We start from the raw sequence: 26,340 nt of genomic DNA, 5'->3' as shown, positions 1-26,340 counted from the left end.
GCAAAGAGGTGTTACATTGGCAGTTTCCCAGTCTTCTGGGATTTTTCATGAATCTAAGGATTCTCATATGATTGCTATCAGCACATCCATTATCTTGCAATGCATCAGATCCAGAGGACATATTAGTCTTTAGCCATAATAGTTTCCCTAGTACTTTTTCCTCTAGTAGTAGTTATGGTAATTACCTTCTCTTTCCCTTTATTATAGGTTGATTGAGTATATTTGCTCAACTCTGCCAGTTCCTGGTTGCATATTATCCCTCCACCACCCGATTCTCCAGCAGACCTACATTCTTGGCCACAATCTTAGCCACTTAGCTCCTTCCTTTCATCAGTTTTCATTTACCTCTTTCAAAATTGCTAGCATTTTTCCATCCATCCCTAAAATCATGTACTATTCCAACTACGAGCCACAGTTGTGTTCACCTCTCACCAGTCCAGTTTGAAGAAGTTGTAATCAGAGGTGATGTATCACACCTGACTAAAAGTAATTAAAGACATGAGGGAGGAGAAAACCAAAGTTGATTGAAAGGGGAGCCTTTAAGACATCAGAGCACCAATAGCATGAGTTTGTGTGGGTAATTCAGGAGGCACAGCAAAAATTAATCCCAAGGAACAAGAAACATTAAGTGGCGGATGAGGCAACCATGGCCACAAGAAAAGTCAGAGACAGCATAACAGCAAAACAAAGCATACAAATGTGGTGAAGAATAGTGGGAAACCAAAGGATTGGGAAGTGTTTAAAAACCAGAGGGAAAAAAAAACACAATAATGGGGGGTGACTAGTGCAGTTCCACAGAGGGTCCATGTTGGGATCAGAACCATTCATGTTATATATTTACAATGTGGATAAAAGGAACTAAAGGGCATCAAAGTTTGAGAGAAGATTTGTAGCTCGGGTGCTCGTTGCTGTGGTTCTGTTCGCCAAGCTGGAAGTTTTTGTTGCAAACGTTTCGTCCCCTGTCTAGGTGACATCCTCAGTGCTTGGGAGCCTCCTGTGAAGCGCTTCTGTGGTGTTTCCTCCGGCATTTATAGTGGCCTGTCCCTGCCGCTTCCGGTTGTCAGTTTCAGCTGTCCGCTGTAGTGGCCGGTATATTGGGTCAGGTCGATGTGTTTGTTGATGGAGTTTGTGGATGAGTGCCATGCTTCTAGGAATTTCCTGGCTGTTCTTTGTTTGGCTTGCCCTATAACGGTAGTGTTGTCCCAGTCGAATTCATGTTGCTTGTCGTCTGCGTGTGTGGCTACTAAGGATAGCTGGTCGTGGCGTTTCGTGGCTAGTTGATGTTAGTGGATGCGGATCGTTAGCTGTCTTCCTGTTTGTCCTATATAGTGTTTTGTGCAGTCCTTGCATGGGATTTTGTACACTACATTAGTTTTGCTCATGCTGGGTATCGGGTCCTTCGTTCTGGTGAGTTGTTGTCTGAGGGTGGCTGTTGGTTTGTGTGCTGTTACAAGTCCTAGTGGTCGCAGTAGTTATGCCGCAACCCAAAGGACTAGCCACACTACCATACATCAAGAACATCTCTGAAATGACAGCCAGACTATTCAAAAGGGCCACAACACACTGCAGCACACCAGAACTGCAAAAAGAGGAAGAGGAACACCTTTACAAGGTATTCGCCAAAAATGGATATCCTCGCAATTTCATGCCTAAGGGAAAGACAATGGAACGAGGACATGCCGCAACCCAAAGGACTAGCCACACTACCATACATCAAGAACATCTCTGAAATGACAGCCAGACTACTGCGACCACAAGGACTTATAACAGCACACAAACCAACAGCCACCCTCAGACAACAACTCACCAGAACGAAGGACCCGATACCCAGCACGAGCAAAACTAATGTAGTGTACAAAATCCCATGCAAGGACTGCACAAAACACTATATAGGACAAACAGGAAGAAAGCTAGGAGAGAGTGGGTAAAGAAGTAGCAGATGAATACAATGTGGGAAGTGTGAGGTTATGCACATTGGTAAGAAGAATAGAAGCGTCGACTATTTTGTAAACAGGGAAAAGCTTTGGAAATCTGATGCACAAAGGGCCTTAGAAGTCCCAGTTCGGGACTCACTTAAGGTTAACATGCAGCTTCAGTTGGCAGTTTGGAAGCAAGTGTAATGTTAGCATTCATTTCATGAGGATTACAATACAATAGCAAGGAACTATTGCTAAAGCTGGATAAGGCTCTAGTCATGCCACATTTGGAATATTGAGAGCAGTTTGGGCTCCATATTCTAAAGAAGGAATGTGCTGGCTTTGGAGGGAGTCAAGAGGAAGTTACAAGAATGATCCTAGGGATGAAGAGCTTGGCATATGAGAAGCAATTCAAACTCTGGATTTGGACTCAATGGAGTTTAGACAGATCAAAAGGAAAAATCTGATTGAAATTCACAAAATACCTAGAAAGAATAGATATGGAAAGAATGTTTCCACCAATAGGAGAGATTAGGACCAGAGGGCACAAACTCAATGAAGGGATGATCCTTTAAAAGTTAAGAGGAGGAAGAATTTCTTCAGCCAGAAGGGTGGTGAATCTGGAATTGTTTGCCACAGAAGGCTGTAGCAATCAAATCATTGAGTGTATTTAAGACAGAGATAGATAGGTTTTTGATTAGTAAGGGATCAAGGGTTATACGGAGAAGGCAGGAGAATAAGATCAAGAAACAATCAGCCATATTCAAATGGCAGAGCAGACTGAATGGACCAAATGGCTTATTCTGCTCCTATCCCTTATGTTCCTATGACATCCTCCATAACCAAGGTGTTATTCAGTTTTCCCACCTCATTAGCCTTTGCATTCATTTCCAAAGGCTTACTTGTTATTTAACTTATTTTTATTCATGCCATGCCAGAGACTGCACATTTATGCTATGGCTTCTCCATTCACATTTCCTCAAGAATCTATCAACTCAAAGCTTCTCTGAATTGGAGACCTTCAACAGCATTTGCTATCCATACTTATGTAGTTAATACTGAGCTCCTCTTCAAATTTACTCTTCTCATTCTTACACCATGACAATATGAAGTGACAATTACATTTTCCAAATACCACTTCCAAACCCCTATGCCATTTGTGACTTTTTTTTTTACCTTGCAGGCCATCACATTCCAGTTTCTCAAGTTCTTCCTCTAAGCTGAGGATGTCATACCTGGGAAACCAAAGTAAAGAGGTTTATTTTTCACATTTTTATTATGTGCACTTCAGTTAAACAAAGAAAATATAAACCATGCCCCAACAGGGAGAATCACTGGATAACAACCAAAAGCATGAGCGTCTTGGCTCTATTTCTCCTAGCCCAAAAGAAAGGAAAATTAAGCATTTCCACCATTGTCCAAGTCAGATCAATTGACAGATACTAAATTAAAACTAGAGACTGCCCAAATTTGAATGGCTCATCAGCTGATGAGCCATTGAGGGGAACTGGTTATCCTTGCAAGTCAGTGATACAGGAAGTAAATTAATGTCAAAAAGCCATAAAGTACAATCCATACCGCTCAGGTGTGGAGGTGCAAAATCCAGTCTTCACTGAGTCATAGATGGTTAAAGGTTCAATGATGGGCGTAGATGGATGACATTGTAGAGATTTCCTCTTCCAGGAACTAAAACATTTAATCAACACCCAGTTACCTAAACAAAAAGTCAAACAGAACTTGACAAAAAGCTACCTCTTTCAAAGAGCCAGTAAACAATTCAATTTAAAAAGAAAATCTCACATTTACATACAAGTTCTCATGACTACCTAATGCCTCAAAACAGTTTATAATGAAGTATGTTTGAAGAGAGTAGTCACTGTCTCAGTATCACACTCACACGGTGATGTCTCGTCAGTCAGTTTGTGTGATGCTGATTGAGGAATAGATATTGGACAGGACACCAGCATAAAACCATCAACAGCTGCAGCAGAAACTCACCTGGTTCACAAATGACCATTAGGAAATGAAATCTGCCCGAAGTGCGATTCTAGACCCGCAGCAACATGGTTGACTAGGGCTGTGGAGAGTACGTAAACCAGGGTGTGGGTGTGGGATGGCTTTGGTTAGACAAGGGGAAATATAAAAACTTACAAATCCAAAAAGGGATGACTGTATTGCAATGTAGCTGTGGCAGCCTCCCTTGCATTTGGCACATATAGGCAATGCACATTTACATGAGAGGTGTGAGTGATGACTGGGAGAACTTGACTCATCATTGGCACAAGATGAAAATGTTCATTTTTAAAATGAATAGTCAGGACCACTCACAAATACTAATTGATGAGATCTGTTAGCATGAGAATTCCAAAGGCTTGGGTACCAATTAACAGATTCCTTACCGTATTAAGGTAATGATACCTAGAGCAAGACAAGACGAGAGTATACAAACAGACATTAGGGTTGAAGGAGGAAAATAAAAAGTCAAAGTTTTTAAACTTCTAACTTTTAAAAACTTAAGTGCAATAGCAATCAAAATAAAATTGATAGTATAAATGGGTATGATTGTACAGCCATTTATTGAGATAAGATTACAATATAATCAAAGCTGGTAACGAGACATTCAGGTGTGAGAGACTTTTCAAAAAAAAAAAGGAAAGAGAAAGGAAAGGTTGTTGAAAAATCTTTGGCTACCACAATCTGGAATAGGTTCAATAGGAAATCATCTTTGATCAGATGATGTAGAACCTATATGAGTGAAGGAAAGAAATAGGAGTACTATATAGGCCCTGAACAATACCTATACAGTAGGACAGAATAAAATCAGGAGATAATTGGCAGAGGTAACCATGAGGGAGGATTCATGGAATATTTAAGACACTTCCTTTCAATTTGTTATGAATCAGACTATTTTGAATCTGGTAAGGTGTACGGAGACAGGTTTAATAAATGATATTAAAAATAAAAGATCAACTAGGAAACAGTGACCATAATATGGTAGAATTTAGCACAGATTGCTTGTGAGCAAACTGAGTCAGAAACAACATCAAAGTTTAATAAGGGTAATTACAAAGGAATGAGGGGAGATATAGCCAGAGAACTGAGAAAGGAATTTAGCAGAACAGATGATGAACAATGGCAGATGTTTAAGAAAATAGTTCATGACTTAACAAGGATATATCGCAGTGAGGAAGGAGGGTTCCAGCAAGGGGATAAGACAACCTTGTTAACCAAAGATGTTAAGGTTAATAAATTCAAAAAACAAAAATCATACAATGTGGCAAAGACTAAATTTAAGCCAAAAGATTTTGAAAAGACTGGAGAAGAAGAAACAAAGTTAAACTAGTAAGCAATACCAAAAAACAGACAGTAAAGAAGTGTCTTCAAAAGGAAAAGAAAGGTTAACATTGGTCCCATAGAGGAGTCTAAAGAAAAGAGAAAGGGGAACAACAAAATAGCAAAGGAGTTGACTCAATTCGTTGTACCAGTTCTCTTTGGTATCATCCCAAAAATACCAAATAATCAATGGGCAAAATGAGAGGAAGAAATAAATACAATAACTAACTCACACAAAAGAAAATGCAAATAGGAAAAGTAAATGAGAGAATCTAATGGGGTTAAAGACTGTTAATGTCTCCTGAACCTGATAGATTGCATATTAGGATAGGAAAGTAGCTTCTGATATGGTGGATGCACTGGTGCTAATTGCCCAAGAATCCTTAGACTCTTAATATCCCAGCAGACTAGGAAACTGTTAACACCTTTTTCCAAAACAGGGAAGATCAAAAACAGTTAACAGTAGGCCAATTAGGTTAACATTTGTTATTGGGAAACTAACAAAAATGGATGATGTAATAGCAGAAGATTTCAAAATACATAATATAATCAAGCAGAGTCACTATGGCTCCATGAAGGGTAAATCATGCCTGGCACACTTATTAGAATACTTGGAGTTTTCAAGCAGAATACAGCAAGGGAAAATATTTCAACATCCCAAAGATTTTGATAAAAGGTACTGCGATTTAATAAGACAAGAGCCCATAGGTGTTGGGAGTAATATATTGGTATGGTCAGAGGATTGGCTGTCTAATAGAAAGCAGAGTTAGAATAAGTGATGAAATTTCAGGATGGCAACCTGTAATGCTGGAGTGCCAGAGGGATTAGGGCTGGACCTCAATTAGTTCTGATGTGAATTAGTGACTTGAATGATGGAAGTGAACAGATAAGCTAGTGGATGACAAAATAGGTGGGAAGGCAAGTGCTGAGGATGACAAAAGAGCCTACAGAGGAATATAGTTAAGCGAGTGAGAATTCAATGTCAGCAGTTACTGGGGAAGGCAGTTGGAATGTTGGCTCTCATTTCAATGGGAATGTACAACAGTATAAACATAGGGTGGTCTTGCTATAACTCTGCAAGGCACTATTTAGACTACACCTAGAATATTCTTAAGAATTTTGATCCCCTTATCTAACAACATATACAAGCATTGGACACAATCCAGAGAAGGTTGATAGCAGGTATGGAAGGGTTCTCTTCTAAGGACAGATGGAATAGGTTGGGTTAGACTCATTGGAATTTAGACGTGTGGGAGCACACTCTTAAAACATACACATGGTCATGTCTCATTTCCCTCCTTGAGAGAGAGTGTGAGCGTGTCTCAGACCAGAGGACATGAGCTCAGAGTAAAGGATTGTCCTTTTATGGCAGAGATCGAGGAAGATTTTTTGCTCTTTTCAGAGGATAGCAAATCTTGAATTTTTTTTAAAAAAAGAAACAGCAGAGTGGGTGTGGAGGCTGGATCATTAAATGTATTCAGTTCGGAGATAGAGAGATTTTTGAACCAGTAAGGGAATCAAGCATTATAGACAAAGACAGGAAAGTGGAATTGAAAATCATTAGGTCACCCTTTAGCTCATTGCACAGCAGATTCAATACATTCAACGGCATAGAAGCATTTGAAAAACACTGAACAAGGCCTTTCAGTCCCTGCCAGCCCTTTGAACAGCAGAAAACATCAGTCCCATTCCAGTGCTCCATCCCCCGACAAAGTACCTCAAACTGCTCATACTGTTTCCAGTTAAAAACAATTGTTCATATCTACTTCCACCATCCTTATAAACAGCATATTTCAAGTCGTTAGCAGAGTAATAAAGGTTCTTCCAAACATCTCTGCTGCATCTTATTTCTATAATAGCTTAACGTTGGTGTCCTCAGTCTTCACGTATCAGCTAAAGGGTAGCATTTCTGTATTTCCCTTTTCCAAAGTTGTCATAATCTTTACTTCTAATCCACAACAAATATCAACACTGAATTTCTCACCATCAAGATTGACCCAAAAATGGAACTAAAGCAAACAAAGCATTGTTGCAACTACAGCAGGGCAGAGGCTGGGAATTCAGCAATATTTAACTCACTGCCCAACTCCCCAAAGCCTGTCTACTATCTACAAAGAATCAGTCAGGAATGTGATACAACTGCCTAGTTGGATGTAGCCCCAAAAACAAGTAGCTCAATACCATCCAGCCCATACAACTGGTACTGCATTCACCACCTTAAAATATTTACACCCTCTAATACCGAGTGGCAGCATGTATCATCAACATAATACAACTGAAGATACCTTTGACAGCAACTTCCAGTAACTCTACCAGCTTCAAGATGAAGAGCAGCAAATGCATAACATCACCACCCATAAATACTACTCTGAACCACACAACAGAGTCTTGGAACTATAATTTCCTTCATTGTCACAGTATCAGGATCCTGGAAATATCTTAAACAGCATTTTTAGGTGTACCTACACCAGAGGGACTACATCAGTTCAAAGCAGTAGCTCACATTCAAGGGCATCAGGGATGGCCCAGCCACCAAGATCCACGTGAATGAATAAAAGTTAATAAACCACTAAAGCAGGTCTCCTTTGCTTTAGGGAGAACAAACCTAACTTACCCACCTAATCTTGTGACTGAAGTCTCTCCTTCATAGAGTCAGATGTACAGCACGGAAATAGACCCTTCGGTCCAACTCATCCATGCCAACCAGATATCCCAACCCAATCTAGACCCACCTGCCAGCACCCAGGCAATATCCCTCCAAATCCTTCCTATTCATATACCCATCCAGATGTCTTTTAAAATGTTGCAATTGTACCACCCTCCACCACTTCCTCTGGCACTCATTCCATACACATACCACCCTCACCTATCCAAGCTCTCCCTATAGCTCAATTCTTCCAACCCTGACAACATCCTTGTAAATTCTTTCTGAACACTTTGAAGTTTCACAACATCTTTCCAAAAGGAAGAAGGAGACCAAAATTGCATGCAATATTCCAAAAGTGGCCTTATCAATGTCCTGTGCTGCTGCAACATGACCTCCCAAGTCCTGTACTCAATACTCTGACCAGTAAAGGAAAGCATATCCTATCTAAATTCAGCACCTCACATTTATCTTCTGCCACTTCTCAGCCCATCTGATCAAGATTCCATTGTAATCTGAAGTAACCTCCTTTGCTGTTCACTACACCTCCAATTTTGATGACATTTGCAAACTTATTAACTATACATCTTATGCTCACATCCAAATAATTTATATAAATAAAAGTAGTGGACCCAGCACCAATCCTTGTGGCACTCCACTGGTCACAGGCCTCCAGTCTGAAAAAAACAACCCTTTGTCTTCTACCTTTGAGCCAGTTCTGTATCCAAATGGCTAGTTCTCCCTGTATTCCATAAGATGTAACCTTGCTAAGTCAGTATCCCATGGGGAACCTTGTCGAACGCCTTACTGAAGTCCATACAAGTCACATCTACTGCTCTGCCCTCAATCCTGAGTTTTTTGAAGAAGTAACAAAATCAAGTTTGAGAGACACGATTTCCCACGCACAAAGCCATGTTGACTATACCTAAATCAGTCCTTGCCTTTCCAAATACATGTACAGCCTGTCCCTCAGGATTCCCTCCAACAACTTGCCCACCACTGACATCAGGCTCTCTGGCCTATAGTTCCCTGGCATATCCTTACCACCTTTCTTGAACAGTTAGCCAACCTCCAGTCTTCTGGCACCTCACCTGTGACTATTGATGATACACATATCTCAACAAGAGGCCCAGCAATCACTTCCCTAGCTTCCCAGAGTTCTAGGGTGCACCTGATCAGATTCTGGGGATTTATCTTCTTTTAATGTGTTTCCAGACATCTAGCACTTCCTCCTATGTAATATAGACATTTTTCAAGATGTCACCATCTATTTCCCTACATTCTCTATCTTCATGTCCTTTTCCACAGTAATCTTTGAGGGGCCCTATTCTCTCCCTAGTTATCCTTTCGTCCTTAATGTAATGTAATCTGTAAAAAAAAAAACCCTTTGGATTCTCCTTAACCCTATTTGCCAAATCTATCTCATGTCTCCTTTTGCCCTCCTTATTTCTCTTAAGTATACTCCTACTGCCTTCAGTCCTCATTAGTTTGTTATCCCTTCTGCTGAAAAGTAATTGTCTTTTGAGGACCAGACAGATCTGGTTTGAAATGTAACCAATCCCATAACTCATTTCCTGCATCAAGCTAGATTTCTTTCATCTACTTCAACATTGACCCACCTGTTGCACAAGCCTCAAATTTTGTTACAATATCTTATGTCTGAGCTAATTATCCAAAAGCCATCAGGTAACCAGAACATGCCCTTCATTCCTCCACTTACCAATTACCGTCATAGACAGGAAGAGACTGAGACACTTTAAGTCCATGGAAACACAATGGTTGAACTTGGAGACAGCATTCAATATCACCAGGATTAACAACACTGCTCGAGAGAAACCTGGCGTTTGCAAGAATGTCATGATGAAGGCTGCGACCAGAAAATAACTGACATGTACTGTACAGGTATAGATCACGTGAAGGTTGTTTCCTGAAAATATAAATTCAGTACAGAAAATGATATAAGTGGGTTAATTACTAGTCTGTAATAACAAATCACTGCAATCCAAAAGTCTGTGAAGGTCATTTCAAAAATATGGTAAAAGTGTAAAAAAGCAAAAAGCAGAGTTTACAATCTAGACCTAGCATGGTCATAAATCACAACAGTTTACACACAACATTTCGAAAGACTAACAGCCAAATTATCTGGAGTATCTGTCATGACACACAAGAGTACTTAAAAGAAAACAGCCATACAAAACAGGAAAGTCATTCAAACCTGGTCCTTGCTGAATTTTACAACCAATTGGTTTGAAGCTAGCAGACTAAATGCTAGTAAAGCAACCAGATTTTTCTGATGCAACACATTGCTCCAAAACATGTTTGGATAACAATAGGATATTCTGCTGTTTCACTGGGTGTTAGGTTTGCAGCATCTTATACCTCACTGGATAGCTGACTCAGAGTTGCATCTGCAGGGGACTTCCAGAAATGTGGACTGGCAATATTCTCAGCATTTTCTTTTTCCATGCCCCCCCAACCCCCACCCCACCCACAAGATTTACAACAGCTTTACAAAATTATGTCAACAAAAATTTGTCAATGCTCAAATTCATATTTAATAAATAGAAGGTTCCAAAAGAAAAAGCTTCCCATGTAAGTTTCTCACTAGAACAGCACTTCAAATGGAGTTATTTATTGTTACATTAAAAAGATGGAATTAATATTAGATTTGATTGTCATGTATAGTCAAATACAGAAGAGTATAGTGAAAAATGTACAGCGTAGTCATTCCTGGTGCCATCTTAGGTACAAAAGGTACCTAGGTGCAAAATCTTAGGTACAGACTAGAAAAATAAAAGAAATAAAGTCAAATTTTAAACAGCCTTTAAGTGCTTTGCCATGCTGGGCTCGCACTCTTCAATCTCCTTTGCTTTGGGCCACTCTCTGGGAGACCTCAGACTGCCTGTTCTTGCCACAACCACAGATGCTGGGAGACCCTTCCTTACTACCTCAGCCAGCCATTCAGGTCCTGACAAAGCCTCAATGCCATCACCACTGCTGCCTCCATGACTTCTCCAGAAGACAAGTAGAAAAAAACCCAAGCTAAAAATACAAGAAAAGAAGAGAAAAGAGAAAGAAAAAGAAAAAGCAGACAGAGTGAACAAGCCTACTCAGTCACTGAAGATGTGAGTGCGCACAAGTGTGAACAAGGGAATTTATATAAATAAGTCTCTAATTCAACTTTACTGTAAAACAACATTAGGTCTCAATACCCAACTACCACTATTCCAATAGAAACCATCATTTTTGAATAATACCATCACATCTTAAACAACTTGTGTCGGTGACTGTGGCAACCATTATTTTGGAACAGATCCACCCCATAAACAGATTTTGAGCATTTGTTTATTCACAAAGACTTGATGAGAATGGACATTGTTCATACAAATATCAGAAAGTTTCACATGAACAGTTGCACCCATTGGGATTCTCTTCTCTATTATCAAAGTGTAGTTGGGACCCCAAGCACAGTTGTGAGCTCATATTCTTGGGTCCTGAGCTCTAAAAAAGTTATGGGAGCTGTGACTAAGTTTAACAATGTAACACCAACTAATAAGCCCCTGCTCATAGATCCTTAATCTGTTCAGTTCTCACTAGAGGGGTACCAAAAGTTTTCAAGCCATGATATGGGATCACAGTGTTGAAAAATGTTTTGCCAGAAAAGCGCAGCAGGTCAGGCAGCATCAAAGGAACAGGAGAAACGACGTTTTGGGCATACGCCCTTCTTCAGGAATGAAGGGCTTATGCCCAAAACGTCGATTCTCCTGTTCCTTTGATGCTGCCTGATCTGCTGCGCTTTTCCAACAACACATTTTTCAGCTCCGATTCCAGCATCTGCAGTCCTCACCTTCTCCTATGGGATCACAATGGGAAAGTCTGGGAAGCACTCCAGTCAGGAACATTGAAATGCACTTCTACTCAGTTCTTTACCTGTCCAGCTCAGGAAGTGCTGGATGCTGTTCAACCTCTGGCTTACTCCAAGCTCAAGGTGGTCAATCATGTACATCACCATGCATACAGTCTGGTTCATCTTCTGCAGCTTCTCCATTAACTGATCATAATAAATGGCAGTTTGGGATTGATGAGCAGAAAATAAAGCCAGGTTCGAATCTACAAACAAACAGGTCTTCAGCATCACAATAATATAAATTTAAGTGAAAGGATAAGAACTTTGCCAGATAGGAATTATTACACTTTGGACTTTAAAAAGGATAGAATAAAAGTACTTTATAAATGGAGGAAATCTAGAAAACAATGGAGAGCCAAATGAGACTTGGTGGTGGTGGGGGCTTTAAGTAAATATAGAATTATCAAAATGCCATATATAGGTACAATGGTCCAGATGGTCCTCTTCATCTGCAGGTGATAATGGTAGATAGAATCTCACATTTCATACACAAAATACACAGATCAAGAAGTTTTACTAAAACTAAAAATGCTTGTTTAACACCAGCTTAAGCATCATGACCAATTCTGGAAAGAGTCTTCTGCTTAAGGACATAGAAGAGATAAACTAGAATGGTTCAGGACAGAGGGACCAAAGTGATAAAAACTGGGGTTGTATCCCCTAAAAGCAGAAACTGGGGACATAAAAAAAAAAAAACAGCTTCTGAGCCTGCACAATCAAAAACTAGAGGATATAGATTTAAAGACAAGTGACAACAGAGCCAGAGGTGACAAGAAAAAAAACAATTCTTAATGCAAATAGTAAGGATTTGGAATACATTGTCTGACTAGCTGGTAGATACAGATTTAATAGCAACTTTCAATAAGAGAATTGGATAAATAGTTGCAGACAAAAGAAAAAATTACCAGGTTTTTGGGGGTGGAGTTATCCTGACTGGATTGCTCAAGGTGAGATTGGTGCAAGTGATGTCTGTGACCATTACAAAATAACTAGAAGCAGATATAGACAATTTCACCCCTTGCTTCTCTCCCCAATTACCTTTGACTCAGTCAAAAAAGTAATCTTTGCCTTAGAAACAAATACTCAATAACTCTGCCTCTACTGTTCTCTGGGGAAGGGAATTCCACAGACTCAACCATCTAGGAGATGAAATTCTCATGGCAGTTTTAAAATGGGAAACTTTAAAAAACTACACTGTCCTTCATCCCATTCTCTCCTAAAAGGGGAAACACTCTTCTAGCACTGTGCTTTACTAAGATTGTTTCACTAGAAGAGAAGTACTGCAATCCTAATAGCTTTGGTATCCCTGAGGAATGGGATGCAGTAGGGAAAAGGAGAAAGTGCTTTTTCTTTCTCTCCTCCAGTCTGTATTCAATATCATCTCATACCAGAGGTTCTAATACAGGTTCTTACCAGACCATGGAGGCTGCCTTCTTATTAGACAGAAGTGACTGTTGGGTGATTTAACCGGAGGGCCACCAGTCCTCAAGCACGGGAACAGGTTGAGAAGGAGTCTTTCATGGTAACCTCAAACCGGTGATGGGAATTGAACCCACGCTTTTGGCATCACATTGCTCTGTAAACCAAACGATCCTGCCAACTGGGCCAAACCAATTCCCGATACAGGGTGAAGGCCCAATATTGAGCCAGTTTTCCCTCAGTTGCTGTTTATCTAGGTTATTTGATGTTCCAATGGTAATTTTCCTTCTTTTATACACAGCCTAGAGATAGGAAGACACCCTGCAACTATGTAAACTACAATCCTGCCATTGTAAAAAAAGACAGCTCAAATGGTGAGCCAGATGTCAGAAGCAACAGTCTACTGGAAAACAAGCAAGCAAGATACACAGAGCAAAGAGATGTTTTTACTGATGAGCTAATGTGGTTAAGTGCTGGAAACTCAATGACGCAAAGTCTCAAACTAGTCTACTGAAAATCTATAACTGCCCTCATTCAATGAGATCTTCACCACATACACAATTGGAGAAAGATATTCAAGCACAACATTCACCACGCCAGACTTAATAGGTGATTTACCCAGCTTGGTGTAGACCTGATAAGCACGTGCCCTGACCTCCATCAAGTCAGTTAGAATTGCTCGATGACCTTCTTGTAGCTCAGAGTCCTGATGAGCCAATTGTTTAGTGACATTTTCTATAAAACAAACAAAGTTTATGATATTAGCACTTCTCCTCTCACCCTATTCCTTCATCTGCTTAAACATTTATAAACGTTTATACTAACCTCTTCAACAAGTCCATATAGTATGCCACATTCTCATCATCTGGGCAAGGTTTTATCAGAATTGTGATTGGCTTTATTAGCAACTCATATTGAGCCCTAGCTAGCGGTGAACACTTTCATCCACCCTCCTCTCCATGACAATTGAAAATAAATTCTCAGCAACTACTCTAAAATTTTAACAGATGTTATTAGGCCCAGAGACTATGTATTTTCCAGAAGAAAAAAAATGTTCCAATTACTAAATCTGCACTGGTCCCACTTTCTATACAGACAATAACTTGACTGTCATCACATTTCAAGTACTCTTTTGTACTGTTATAGTTTCCAAAATGCAACACCTCCCACTTTTCAGGGTTAAATTCTATCTGCTGCGGACATACCCATCTGATCCACCCATCTCTAGCCTCCTATAAGAGGCGACATTCTTCCTTACGGTTAATCACCTGGCCAAGGTTTTTGTCATCTGCAAACATATCATTGCCCCCACATCTTTCTACATGATTTATACATAAATACTAAACATCAGATTATTCCCCATGATATCCTATAGGACACCAGGCTCCAAGCAGACAAAGCCTTCTACCATCACCTTCCATCCCCTACAAAGTCAATTTTGGATCTAACTTGGATCACATGTGTTTTTACTTTGTTTAACAATCTTCCATTGTCAAAGGCTTTGTTGAAATCCATGTGAGCTTATAACTGCAATGCACTCAACTAGAAATCTGATCATCTTGAAAATTCAACCAGATTTGTTAGGTATTAATTCCCTCTGACAATGTCGTGCTATTCCTGAATAAACCTTGCCTTTCCAGGTGATCAACTCTCTCCTCCAGAATTTTCTTAAAAAAAAGTTCCCTACCAATGATGCCAGACTCACTGATCTATAATTCTCTAGCTTACCTCTACTACCCCACTTTAAAGTGGAACCACACTGGCTGTCCTCCAGTCCACTGTGGTCAGAGACGAATTAAAACGTTGGGTCAGAGCCAGTGTAAATGCCTCCCTGATCTCCCACAGCTGCTTGGGATACAAGTTACCTGATCCTGCGGATTTATCCACTTTTAATCTTGCCAAAACCTCCAATATCTCCTCACTATATCAAATTGCTCAAGAACCTCACTCCTTCTGCTGTATTCTGCACTTGCATCCTCCTCCAAAAAGACAGATGTGAAGTACTCATTTGTTCTCTAGTTCCATGCTGAGATTGCCCCATTGGTCCATAAGAGAACCTACTCTTTCCTTGGTTATCATTTTCCCCTTGTTATACCTATGCAATATTTTAGAATTCTCCCAAATCTTACTTGCCACTTTTTTTTCCAAAATGCCCCATCTTTCCTCTAATTGCTTAAGATTGCACTTTCTACACTCCACTAGGACCTCCATTGATTAGCTCCCTTTTGACCTATTAAAATCCTCTCTTCTCTATTTTCATTGCTGGCATGTTTGTAATTGAAAAAGTGAATAAGTATTAAGACCAACACAAAAAAAAAAATCAGTACCATAAAAAGACAAGCAATTTATAGCTTGCTGGATTTAGCATTTTCATAGTGCTGATATGTTGCTTTGCAGTTCGAGTTCCCAGAGCTGGAATGTCACAAAACAGATTTTCACAGGAAACAAAGTGCCATTTTCACTACTTATCGGCTTCGTTAGCTAGGCCATTCACTAAGCAATGGCCTAGTAATATCATCGCTAGACGATTTGGGCCGAGGAATGGTGGATGAAATTTAATTTAGACAAATGAGAGGTGCTGCATTTTGGTAGGGCAAATCAGGGCAGGACTCATACAGTCAATGGTAAAGTCATAAGGAAGCATTGCCAAACAAAGAATGCAGGTTCATAGTCGCAGGATAGCAAAGGTGGCATTTGGTATGCTTGTCTTTATTGGTCAGGCATTGTGTAAAGGAGTTGGGAGGCAATGTGGTGGCCGTACAGGATTTTGGTTAGGCCACTTTTGGAATACTGCATTCAATTCTGGTCTCCCTGTTAACAAAAAGACATTGTGAAACTTGGAAGGGTTCAGAAAAGATCTACAAAAGATGTTGCAAGGATTGGAGGCTTTGAGCTATGGGGAGAGTGACCCTCTTCAAGTTTAAAATCATGAGGGTTATAGAGTCAGATGTACTGCAGGGAAACAGACCCTTTTGTCCGATCTGTCCATGCCGACCAGATATTCCAACCTAATCTAGTCCCACCTGCCAGCACTCGACCCATATCCCTCCAAACCCTACCTATTCATATACCCATCCAGATGCCTTTTCAATATTGAAAATTGTACCAGCCTCCACCACTTCCTCTGGCAGCTCATTCCATACACGTATCACCCTCTGTGTGAAGTTGCCCCTTAGGTCTCATGTCTTTCCCCTCTCACCCTAAACCTATGCCCTTTAGTTCTGGACTCCCTGGGAAAAGACTGCCTATTTACCATATCCATGCTCCCCATAATTTTGTAAGGTCACCCCTCAGCCTCTGACACTCCAGAGAAAACAGCCCTAGCCTGTTCAGCCTCTCCCCATAGCACAAATCCTCCAACCCTGGCAACATCCTTGTAAATCTTTTCTGAACCCTTTCAAGTTTCACAACATCTTTCCAATAGGAAGGAGAACAGAATTGCACACAATATTCAAACAGTGGCCTGACCAATGTCCTGTACAGCTGCAACATGACCTCCCAACTCCTGTACTCAATATTCTGACCAATAAAGGAAAGCATACCAAACACCTTCTTCACTATCGTCTCTACCTGCGACTCCACTTTCAAGGAGCTCTGAACCTGCACTCCAAGGTCTCTGCCACTAGGATCTTACCATTAAGTGTATACGTCCTGCTAAGATTTGCTTTCCCAAAATGCAGCACCTCGCATTTATCCGATTTAAACTCCATCTACCAATTCTCAGCCTATTGGTCCATCTGGTCAAGATCCTGTTGTAATCAGAGGTAACCCTCTTCACTGTCCACCTCCAATTTTGGTGTCATCTGCAAACTTACTAACTGTACCTCTTATGCTCGCATCCAAATCATTTTTTATGTAAATGACAAAAAGTAGAGGACCCAGCACCGATTCTTGTGGCACTCCATTGGTGACAGGCCTCCAGTCTGAAAAACAACCCACCATCACCACCTTCGGTCTTCTACCTTTAAGCCAGTTCTGTATCCAAATGGCTAGTTCTCCCTGTATTCAGTGAGATCTAACCTTGCTAATCAGTCTCCCGTGGGGAACCGTGTCGAACACCTTACTGAAGTCCATATAGATCACACCTATAGAAGTAGTGGTGGAGGCTAGTACAATTACAACATTCAAAAAGCATCTTAGTGAGTACTTGAATAAGAAGGGTTTAATGGCATATGAGCTAAATGGGACTAGATTAATTTAGGATATCAGCATGGACAAGTTGGACCAAAGGGTTTCCATGCTGTACCTCTCTATGACTCTTATTAACGCAGAAGCTCAGCTAATGTTCTGGGGACCTGGATTCAAATCCCACCATGGCAGATGGTGGAATTTAAAATGGTAAACAAATCTGGAATTAAAATTGTACTGAAAACCACAAAACTATTGCCAATTGTCAGAAAAACCCATCTGGTTCACTTGTACCCTTCAGGTCATCCTCACTTGGTCAGGCCTGTGTGTGACTCCAGACCCACATCAATGTAGTTGACGCTCAACTGCCCTCTGAAATGGCCTAGCAAACCACCCAGTTCAAGTGCAGCTGGAGATGGGCAATAAATGTTGGCTACCAGCACCATCCACATCCCACGAGTCTCAGTCCTATAGCATGGAGACAGGCCCTTGAGCCCAAACTGATCCATGATGACCAAATGTTCACTTACGCTAACCCATTTCCCTGCACTTAATCTATATCGTTCTAAACTTTTCCTATCCATGTATTTGTCCAAATGCATTTTAAAATGTTGTTAACTTACCTGTCTCAACCACTTCCACTGGCAGCTCATTCCATATGTGCACAATCCTGTGTAAAACAAATTACCTCTCAGGATCCCATTTATTCTTTCCCCTCTTATTTTAAACTAGCCCTTCATTCTCCAACCCTGGGAAAAAAACTGAGTGCATTCACCTTACCCACGCCTCTCAATCTTATACACTTCTGTAAAGATCCCTTCAGTCTCCTATGCTCCAAAGAAAAGAGTTCTAGCTTGTTCAAATTCCCCCTATAACTCAGTCCCTCGAGTCAGGGTAACGTGCTTTAAATTTATTCCGCATTCTTTCCGGTTTAGTAATATCCTTCCTACAGCAAGGTGACCAAAATTGAACCCAATACTCTAAGCGTGGCCTCACTAACATTCTGCACAACTACAACGTAACTTCCCAACTTCTATACGCAATGCATTGGCCTTCAGTCAGTGTGCCAGAAGCCTTCTCCACTGCGCAGTCCACCCTGTGACTCCATTTTCAGAGAATTGTGCACCTGAACTCCAAGGTCCAACTGTTCCATTACACTTCTTAAGAACCTACCATTCACCATGAATCTCCTACCTTGATTTGTCTTTCCAAAATGCAAGACCTCACACTTGTCTGTATTAAACTCCATTTGCCACTTCCCCAGTTGATCAAGGCCCTGCTGCAACTTCTAATAAACTTCCTCACTGTCTATGATATTGCCTATTTTAGTGTCATCTGCAAACTTACTAATGATGCCTTGTACATTCTCATCCTATATCTACATTGATGTAAATACCAAACAGCAATGGGCCCAGGTGAATAAAAAAAATTTCAATTATAGTTCCATTCAAGTCAGGAATGCTATGGTTTCAAGCCCCTCTACAAAAGATTAAACATCTAGACTAACAATTAAAATGCTAAATTGATGAACCTGCTACTTTTACGTAACTAAGTCTAAGAAATTGAGATCTTGGCACCTGTTCTAGTGTTTCAGTCAGTTGTAAAGATCTCGAAGCTAGTCTTCTTGACACCGGATCAACACTATTTGTAGGTGCCGTAAATTAGAAAGGTTTTCTTGACATAATTAAGGGTACAAGACACTTTATATTTTATGTGAAACACTTTGGAATACTCGAGACACAAGCACCAAGTACTAAAATTTCTTCCTATATAACCCAACTAGCCGGTTTAGCTGCAAAATAGTTTTTTTTTTCGATGACAAACATTTACTCGAGAGAGGTGGATGTCACCGGATAGCCAGCATTCCCTCATTGCTCTTGCAGTCAAGATGCTGTTGGTTGACGCACAAAACTGTTAGATGGGGAATTCCAGAATATTGACCCAGCAACAGCAAAACAACAGCAACATATTATCAAATCAAGAAGTTGAGTGGCTCAGAGGAGAACTTGCAGGTGGTTGCGTTCCTATATATCAGCTACCTTTGTGCTTCTCGATGGAAATGGTCATGAGTTGTCTAAGGATCTTTGGTGAATTTCTTGCAGTAAATCTTGTAGATAATACACACTGTTGCTATTGAAGTGGAGGGAACAGATGCTGGTGGCGATGGTGCCAATCAAATGAGCTGCTTTGGCCTGGATGGTATGAAGCTTCTTGAGTTGCTGTTGGAGCTGCACTTACCTGGATGAGTGCAGAGTATTTCAAGCTCCTAACTGGTGCTTTGTAGATGGTGGCAGGGAAATCAGGTGGTGAGAGTTACCCATCTCAGTATTCCTAGCATCTGACCTGCTCTTGTAGATACGGTGACAAATCTGATGCAGTTTCTGATCAATGGTAATGCCCAGAATGTCGTTAGTTGGGATTTCCTGGATAGTAACACCATTGAACATCAAGGGCCAGAGGTTAGACTGCGTTTTATTGGAAGTGATTATTGCCTAGCATGTGTGTTGTTTTCCACTTGGCAGCCCAAGCCTGGTTATTGGCCAGATCATGTTGCATTTCAATATGACTGTTTCAGTAACTGAGGAGTCAGCAAATATTTCCACTTCTGATGGAAGGTCATTTATGAAGCAGCTGAAAATAGCTTGTTTTGGACACCACCCTGAAGAATCCTTGCAGTATCCAGTGCTTTCACCCATTTCTTTATATCATAAAGAGTTCTTCAAATTGGCTGAAGGTTTGGGACCATTGGAGGAGATAGAAATAAACCATCCACAAAGCACTATCGGCTGAAGAATGATGCGAATGACTCTGCCTCATCTTTTGCACTGATGCATTGGATAGCTTCATTATTGAGGAGAACATTTGAGAAGACACCTCCTCCAGAGAGTTGTGCAATTGGTCAATCACCTCAACTGGATGTGACAGGACTGCAGACCTTTGTTCTAATCTTTTGGCTGTGTGATCACTTAGTTCTATCCCTTGATGCTTAGGGTGTCTGGCATGTTTCAGTAGCTTCACAGGTTGACCCCTCATTTTAAGTATGCCTGTTGCTGCATCTGGCATGTCCTTCTGCACTCTCCATTGAGCCAGGGTTGATCTCCTGTCTTGATGGAGAAAGTGAGGTCTGCAGATGCTGGAGATCAGAGCTGAAAATGTGTTGCTGGAACAGCGCAGCAGGTCAGGCAGCATCCAGGGAACAGGAGAATCGACGTTTTGGGCATATGCCCAAAAGAAGGAACAAGGGCTTCTGCCTGAAACGTCGATTCTCCTGTTCCCTGGATGCTGCCTGACCTGCTGCGCTGTTCCAGCAACGCATTTTCAGCTCCTGTCTTGATGGTAATGGTTGGGTGGGGGACATGCCAGGCCACGAGATTGCACAGCACATATTGCTGCTAATGGATGCTTGCAATGTCTCATGAATGCCCAGTCTTGAATTGCTAGATATGCTCTAAAGTCTGTCTCCTTTGTCAGTGATAGCACTACACAATACAATGGAGGTTATTCTCAATGTGAAGGTATTTCCACAAAGACTATGCAGTATTCACTTAGTAATAATGTCAAGGACAGATGCATCTATAGCCAGCAGATGGGCAAGTAGGTTTTTCCCTATTGTTGGTTACATTACCACCTGTCACAGACCCAGTCTAACACCTATTTCCTTTAGGACTTGAACAGTTTGATCAGTCACCTGTTGACAAGTCACTCTTGGTGATGAGCATTGAAATTCCCACCCAGAGTACATTTTGCACCCTTGTCACCTGCACCGCTTCCTCCAAAATGTTCAATATGGAGGAATACTGTTTCATCAGAGGGAGGACTGTACATGGTAATCAGCAGAAAGTTTCCTTGCCGATGTTTAACCTGAAGTCATGAGATTTTATGTGGTGTGTAGTTAATGTTGAGGACTCCCAGGGCAACTCCATCCTGACTGCATACACTGTGCTGCATCTCTGCTGGGTCTACCCCGCTGGTAGGGGGATAGACCCAAGGGTGGTGATTGTGGTTTCTGCAAATTTTGCAAGCCTGACTACTGCAGGCTGTTGTTTGACTAATCAGTATTTGGCACTAACTCCAGATATTAGTAAGATGACTTTGCAGGGTCAACAGTGCAGTTTGTGTTGTTATCTTTTCTGGTCTCTAGGTCAATGCCAGATGCTCTCTCTGGTATCATTTGTTTGGTGAGACTTCATAGTGATTGCAGCAACTCATTGCTTGCTCAACCTTTTCAGAGGGCAGTTGAAGTCTACCACATTGCAATGGGTCTGGTGTCACTTATAGGCTGGACCCGATGAGGATGGCAAATTTCCTTCCCTGAAGGATGTTAGCGAGTGAGATGGATTTCACAGTCATTAGTAGATTCTAAATTTCAGATTTTAAAATAAAATTCTAATAATTCCATCATCTGCTGTGCTGGGATTTGAACCCGGGCCTCCAGAACATTAGCCAAGTTTTGAATTAATCATCTAGCGATTGTACGTTTAGGCCATCTTCTCCCTCTCAAATGATTAAGCAAAGGTCTGTATCAATTTTCCTGTCTCGTTTTGTGTCAAAAGGAGAAGAGTATACTACAGTTATTGGCTTCATTCAGTACATTTTCAAATACTTCCTACCAGCTGGGCACATTCCCCAAAATTGAACTTAAAAACAAGGAGAATACTGGTTTTCAAAGGATTTAATCAAAACTCCTCCCATGTGTTGATTTGAATGAGAAATATCCTGTATTGTGCGCAAAGGTGTCAACCTCATTTACTACAGTAACTCCACCAACAATTCAAAAGTAAATTGTTTTAGTGAGGCAGCCAAGAATTGACAGGAATTTAAATTTAAGTGACACCCACATAAAAAAAGGCTATTTGTAGTTAATGTTTCAGGGTTTAGATTAGTGACTGGTTCTTCATCCAGGTTCACTTTTTTACTCCCTTTTCCAGAATGTGATACATCTAAGCGACTGGTTAAGTCATTTCAGAAGATAATGAACAGCCAACCACATTGCTGTGGTTGTGGAGTCACATGCAAGCCAGACCAAGGACTAATGGCCATTTTCATTCCCTGAAGGACATTAATGAAACAGATTTTTCCTGTTTTTATAACAATTGGAAATAGTTTCATGGTTATCATTAGACTTAAATTTTAGATTTTTATTGAATCAAAATTCTAATCATCTGCTGTTTTGGAATTTAAGGGTGGTTGCCCAGCACACTACCTGGGGATCTGGATTACTAGTCTACTGACTTTACCACCAAGCCATTGCCTACACCAACAGTTAGGTGAAAAAATGTTATAAGAGCCTATTAGGAGTGTGCACACATATTTACTGAAACTAAAAGTTTTTTTATAAAAGGGAAAGCGAGTTCAGAATACATTATTCACTTCACTCTTGGAAGGTCTGCACAGTTAGATATTGAAACATTAACTATTTCTATCTCCAATTATGCTGTTGGATTGTAGTTTCTGCCTTTATATGCTATATATTTAAGATGATGGGAAAGAGACCATTGAGTTTGATCTTATTGAATAGTGGAGCAATCAGCCTGCATTTCACATTCCAATTCCCATAATCCCCCAGATTCAGAGCCCATTCTCAGTGTTACGAATAAATTCAATGACTAAATACTTATAGCCCTCTGCAATAGTTGAAGTGAATTCAGTTGGAAGGATTATCTTACCCATTGTTAAAGTGATGCCCTCAATCAACTTGGCAACTTGCTGGTGTCCACTAGCAATTAGTTCTTTTTCCTTAGTCAGCTTCTCCAAGTTTCCATTGATTGAAGTCTCCAGCTCTTGCTGACCCCCCTGAAGCTGGCCCTGCTGTTCCAGCAACTCATTCTGGCTCTTAACAACTTTTTCAAGTGACGAGGCAGTCAGCTCTCGTAGTTCCTTTTGTCCAACCTATGATAAATTACCATATAAGCCAAGTCACACTATCAAAATTCAATAGAAAACAAGCATTCCATTCAGGAGGAAGGCACAAGACAGTTTTTTTTTTAAAAAAAAGACAGCTAGAGGCTAAAAATCAGAGCCAGATAGTGCTCTTCTATATAGGGTGGAGACTAGCTCCAGTTAATGGGTGGTTTACAGGGAGATTTGTTAACTGCAGGGAAACTAACAAACAGCATTTTAATTTATGTTGCTCTCCATAACCAAAAGCTAACAAGTTCAATTGAACAAGTAATTTAAAACATTGGTTTACACAGGATGTAATACATCTTTTTAGTTTGAACATACATACCATCAATTTTTATGCTGCCATTAAGATAGAGAAAGCACTTTGGGCCCTTTTTCTGAGAAATTGTTACATTGAGTGAAGGAAGACAGCACAATTACCTTGAGCATTTTCATGGCTTCTAACTGACTGGAAGCTGAAGCTACTAGTGCATTCACCGTCATCTCAGTCTTCTGTTTGAAGTCCTGCTGTCGTGTGGCATAACACACAGAACGTGCCCGATTACTGACTATATGGTACGCATTCCAGGTGTCAGGGTCCATAGCTTCTGTACATTCAGCCAATGTCTTGGAACAAAGAAGGAAGAAGAATAAAAATTCAGCTTAAATACCAGACACACACACGTCTTTCCTTACAACAACTACTCCATCATCAACATTAATTTTATCTAATAGTTTTTAAAATAGCTCTCGTGTGCCATCTCAAGATGAAAGAAGTACACCAACTCCTAGCTATTCACAAAGGACTTCCCATACAGTATAGTGCTGAGGATCAATAAAAGAGAATGGAGAGAACCTAGTTCTGCAGAGTAATCACAAAAATAGCGTACAGTTGAGGGCCAAAAACAAACAAACACTCAGCTCAGTCTATTGGGTGAATGAAACAAAACAGCAGGGAGAATTAACTCTCTCCAATGAATGGTTGAGAAAGGGCACCACATTCCCAAACAATTATTCAGAACATGAGCCCATTGGGTGGCCCACATGTTTCACACAAGAGTTGATAACAGGCTATTTCGACAGTACACAAATTCAAGTGGTGCTTCATGTTCAACATCTCTATTCTACACTGAAGATGCATCTGCTTCTAATTACATATTAATTGTAAATATGTAATGGGCATTTATTGACAGAAAAGAGCAAAGACCCTTGTGGTAGTATCCCCACTTTGAATCAGGAAACTTGGGGTTAAAACCCACCTACTTGGGAGGGAGGTCGGTCTGTCTGTGTCTCTGAACATATTGATTAGAAAATGTCTAGAGAGGTTTTTGTAGTGCAGTGGCATTACAAAGAACAGTACAGCACAAAACACATCTTTTGGCCAACCAAACATATGCTAACATATTGTGCCTTTCTAAACTAAAAGCCTTTTGCCTCTATGCAGTTCGTATCTTTCCATTCCCTGCCTATTCATATATCTGCAAAGATGCCTCTTAATCATCCTATTGTATCCATCTCCACCACCTTCTTTTTCATGCATTCCAGGTACTTACCATCCTCTAACAAATAAAGTTGTATCTCACATCTCCTTGGAACTTATCCCCTTCTGCCTATGCGCCTAGAAACTGGCATTTTTATCTTGGGAAAAATACTCCAACTATCCATTCCTCTCTAACTCTCCTTACCTCTGAGCCAAGAGGCTCAGGTTCAAGTCCCACCTACTCCAGTGGTGTATAACAACGTTTGAACAGGTTGATTAGGAAATATCTAAGCACCCTAGAAGACATCCAAAATGATGGTTGCTGCATTAGCAGTGTACTGTTTATCAGTTGTGTGTACCCCTGTAAATAAGTAAGTGTGCAAAGATTGGCTCCTTCATAAATTAGCTTTCTGGAAACCACCCAATGTCACTCACGAAAGACTAAGCAGCACTTTAATAATAACCAGCTTTTCTGTGTTCAGTTTGCTACCATTAGTCACCCAAACTATTATTGAAAGAACAGCACACATCTAGTGCAGGAGTACTGATTCTTTGTTCAATTGCATTTTTCTAAAAGGGATTGAAATTTACCCATATGAAATTATAACCTGAAAGCTACATTCCACTATTTAAAGAACACTTGACACTTAATCACAGACCAATAGACTGAGTATTTTGATTGCAATTCTTCCCTCCCTGTTCCCAACCTCATTAGGGAAGAAATGCACCCAATGGAATTACCATATCTGCAGTGCACGGGTAAGTTAACCGATGTTCAGCAGCCGCTTGACAGTTGAATAAGGACACCCCAAGTTTGGCGAGCTCCTCTTCTGAAAGATCACTGCAGGAGGTTGTTAATTGAGCTATTACCTATCATGAAAGAAAACAAAATAAAATACAGAATTAAAAGCAACATTTTCAGCTTTCAGTCTTCATCATGAACTGCAAGAACAGAAAGCAGCTTGCCAGTTTGCCCACTGAGAAAGACATTACCCAATCTCAGCAAAAGATTCACTTTTGGGTATCATAATTAAATATGGTACTAATGCAGCGAGGAGGAGAGAAAAACAAAACTCATTCTGGTTCCCTACTGTTAACACAAAAAAAAGTGCTAAACCAAAGAACATTTACAGATTGCAGTTGACATTTAAGTCATTAACATTATCATAGTTAGTATCTTCACAGGAAAATAGTAAATAACACCTAACATCAATAGTATAGTGGTACTGCTGCTGGATTAGTAAACACTCTTCAGAAGGGTAACTGAATCTCAACAGGTTAACTGAGCAGGTCTGACATCTGTAGAGAGAAAGCAGAGTCACTCTAGCAATTCCTGCTTTTGTTTCTGTAAGATTTAAAAGTAGTCATAGAAAAGGGGGAAAAAAAGGACCAGAAATCAAGTATGGGAATCACAGAAAAGGCCAATTTTAATGTGATCAGACAGGATAAAGTCATTGACTGGTAGCATCCACGTTTGAACCATGAGTGTCTTTCAAAACTGAAATACTAAAAGTGAGGGTCAACATGTTCCTGTAAAAAGGTGAAGAGTGAAACCAAATATCCCACAGAACACCTGATATCAAGGGACAAAGGATTGGATAAGGAAAAGAAGGGAAGCTTATTGTAGATA

General features: G+C 40.4%; 1 protein-coding gene across 2 annotated transcripts in view; it reads right to left on the bottom strand.

Moving 5' to 3' along the window:
• Positions 1–26,340, bottom strand: part of bmb (brambleberry) — a 45,224-nt gene that overhangs the window by 11,558 nt on the left and 7,326 nt on the right. Inside the window, exons 2-9 of one of the 2 annotated variants that reach the window (XM_043690871.2) lie at positions 25,452–25,580; positions 23,672–23,857; positions 23,014–23,236; positions 13,838–13,954; positions 11,824–12,003; positions 9,614–9,820; positions 3,495–3,630; positions 3,093–3,151 (exon numbers count right to left, since the gene is read on the bottom strand). In XM_043690871.2, the coding sequence (XP_043546806.2) occupies positions 3,093–3,151; positions 3,495–3,630; positions 9,614–9,820; positions 11,824–12,003; positions 13,838–13,954; positions 23,014–23,236; positions 23,672–23,857; positions 25,452–25,580 (1,237 nt within the window). The remainder of the gene's footprint in view (positions 1–3,092; positions 3,152–3,494; positions 3,631–9,613; positions 9,821–11,823; positions 12,004–13,837; positions 13,955–23,013; positions 23,237–23,671; positions 23,858–25,451; positions 25,581–26,340) is intronic. The other variant, XM_087986861.1, reaches the window with a different exon arrangement.

The sequence above is a fragment of the Chiloscyllium plagiosum genome, unplaced genomic scaffold, assembly GCF_037043375.1.
Source record: "Chiloscyllium plagiosum isolate Xiang-an unplaced genomic scaffold, Cpla_swu_hap1 HiC_scaffold_5, whole genome shotgun sequence".
Taxonomy (NCBI): Eukaryota; Metazoa; Chordata; class Chondrichthyes; order Orectolobiformes; family Hemiscylliidae; genus Chiloscyllium; species Chiloscyllium plagiosum.
This window is presented reverse-complemented; position numbering and strand designations above follow the sequence as displayed.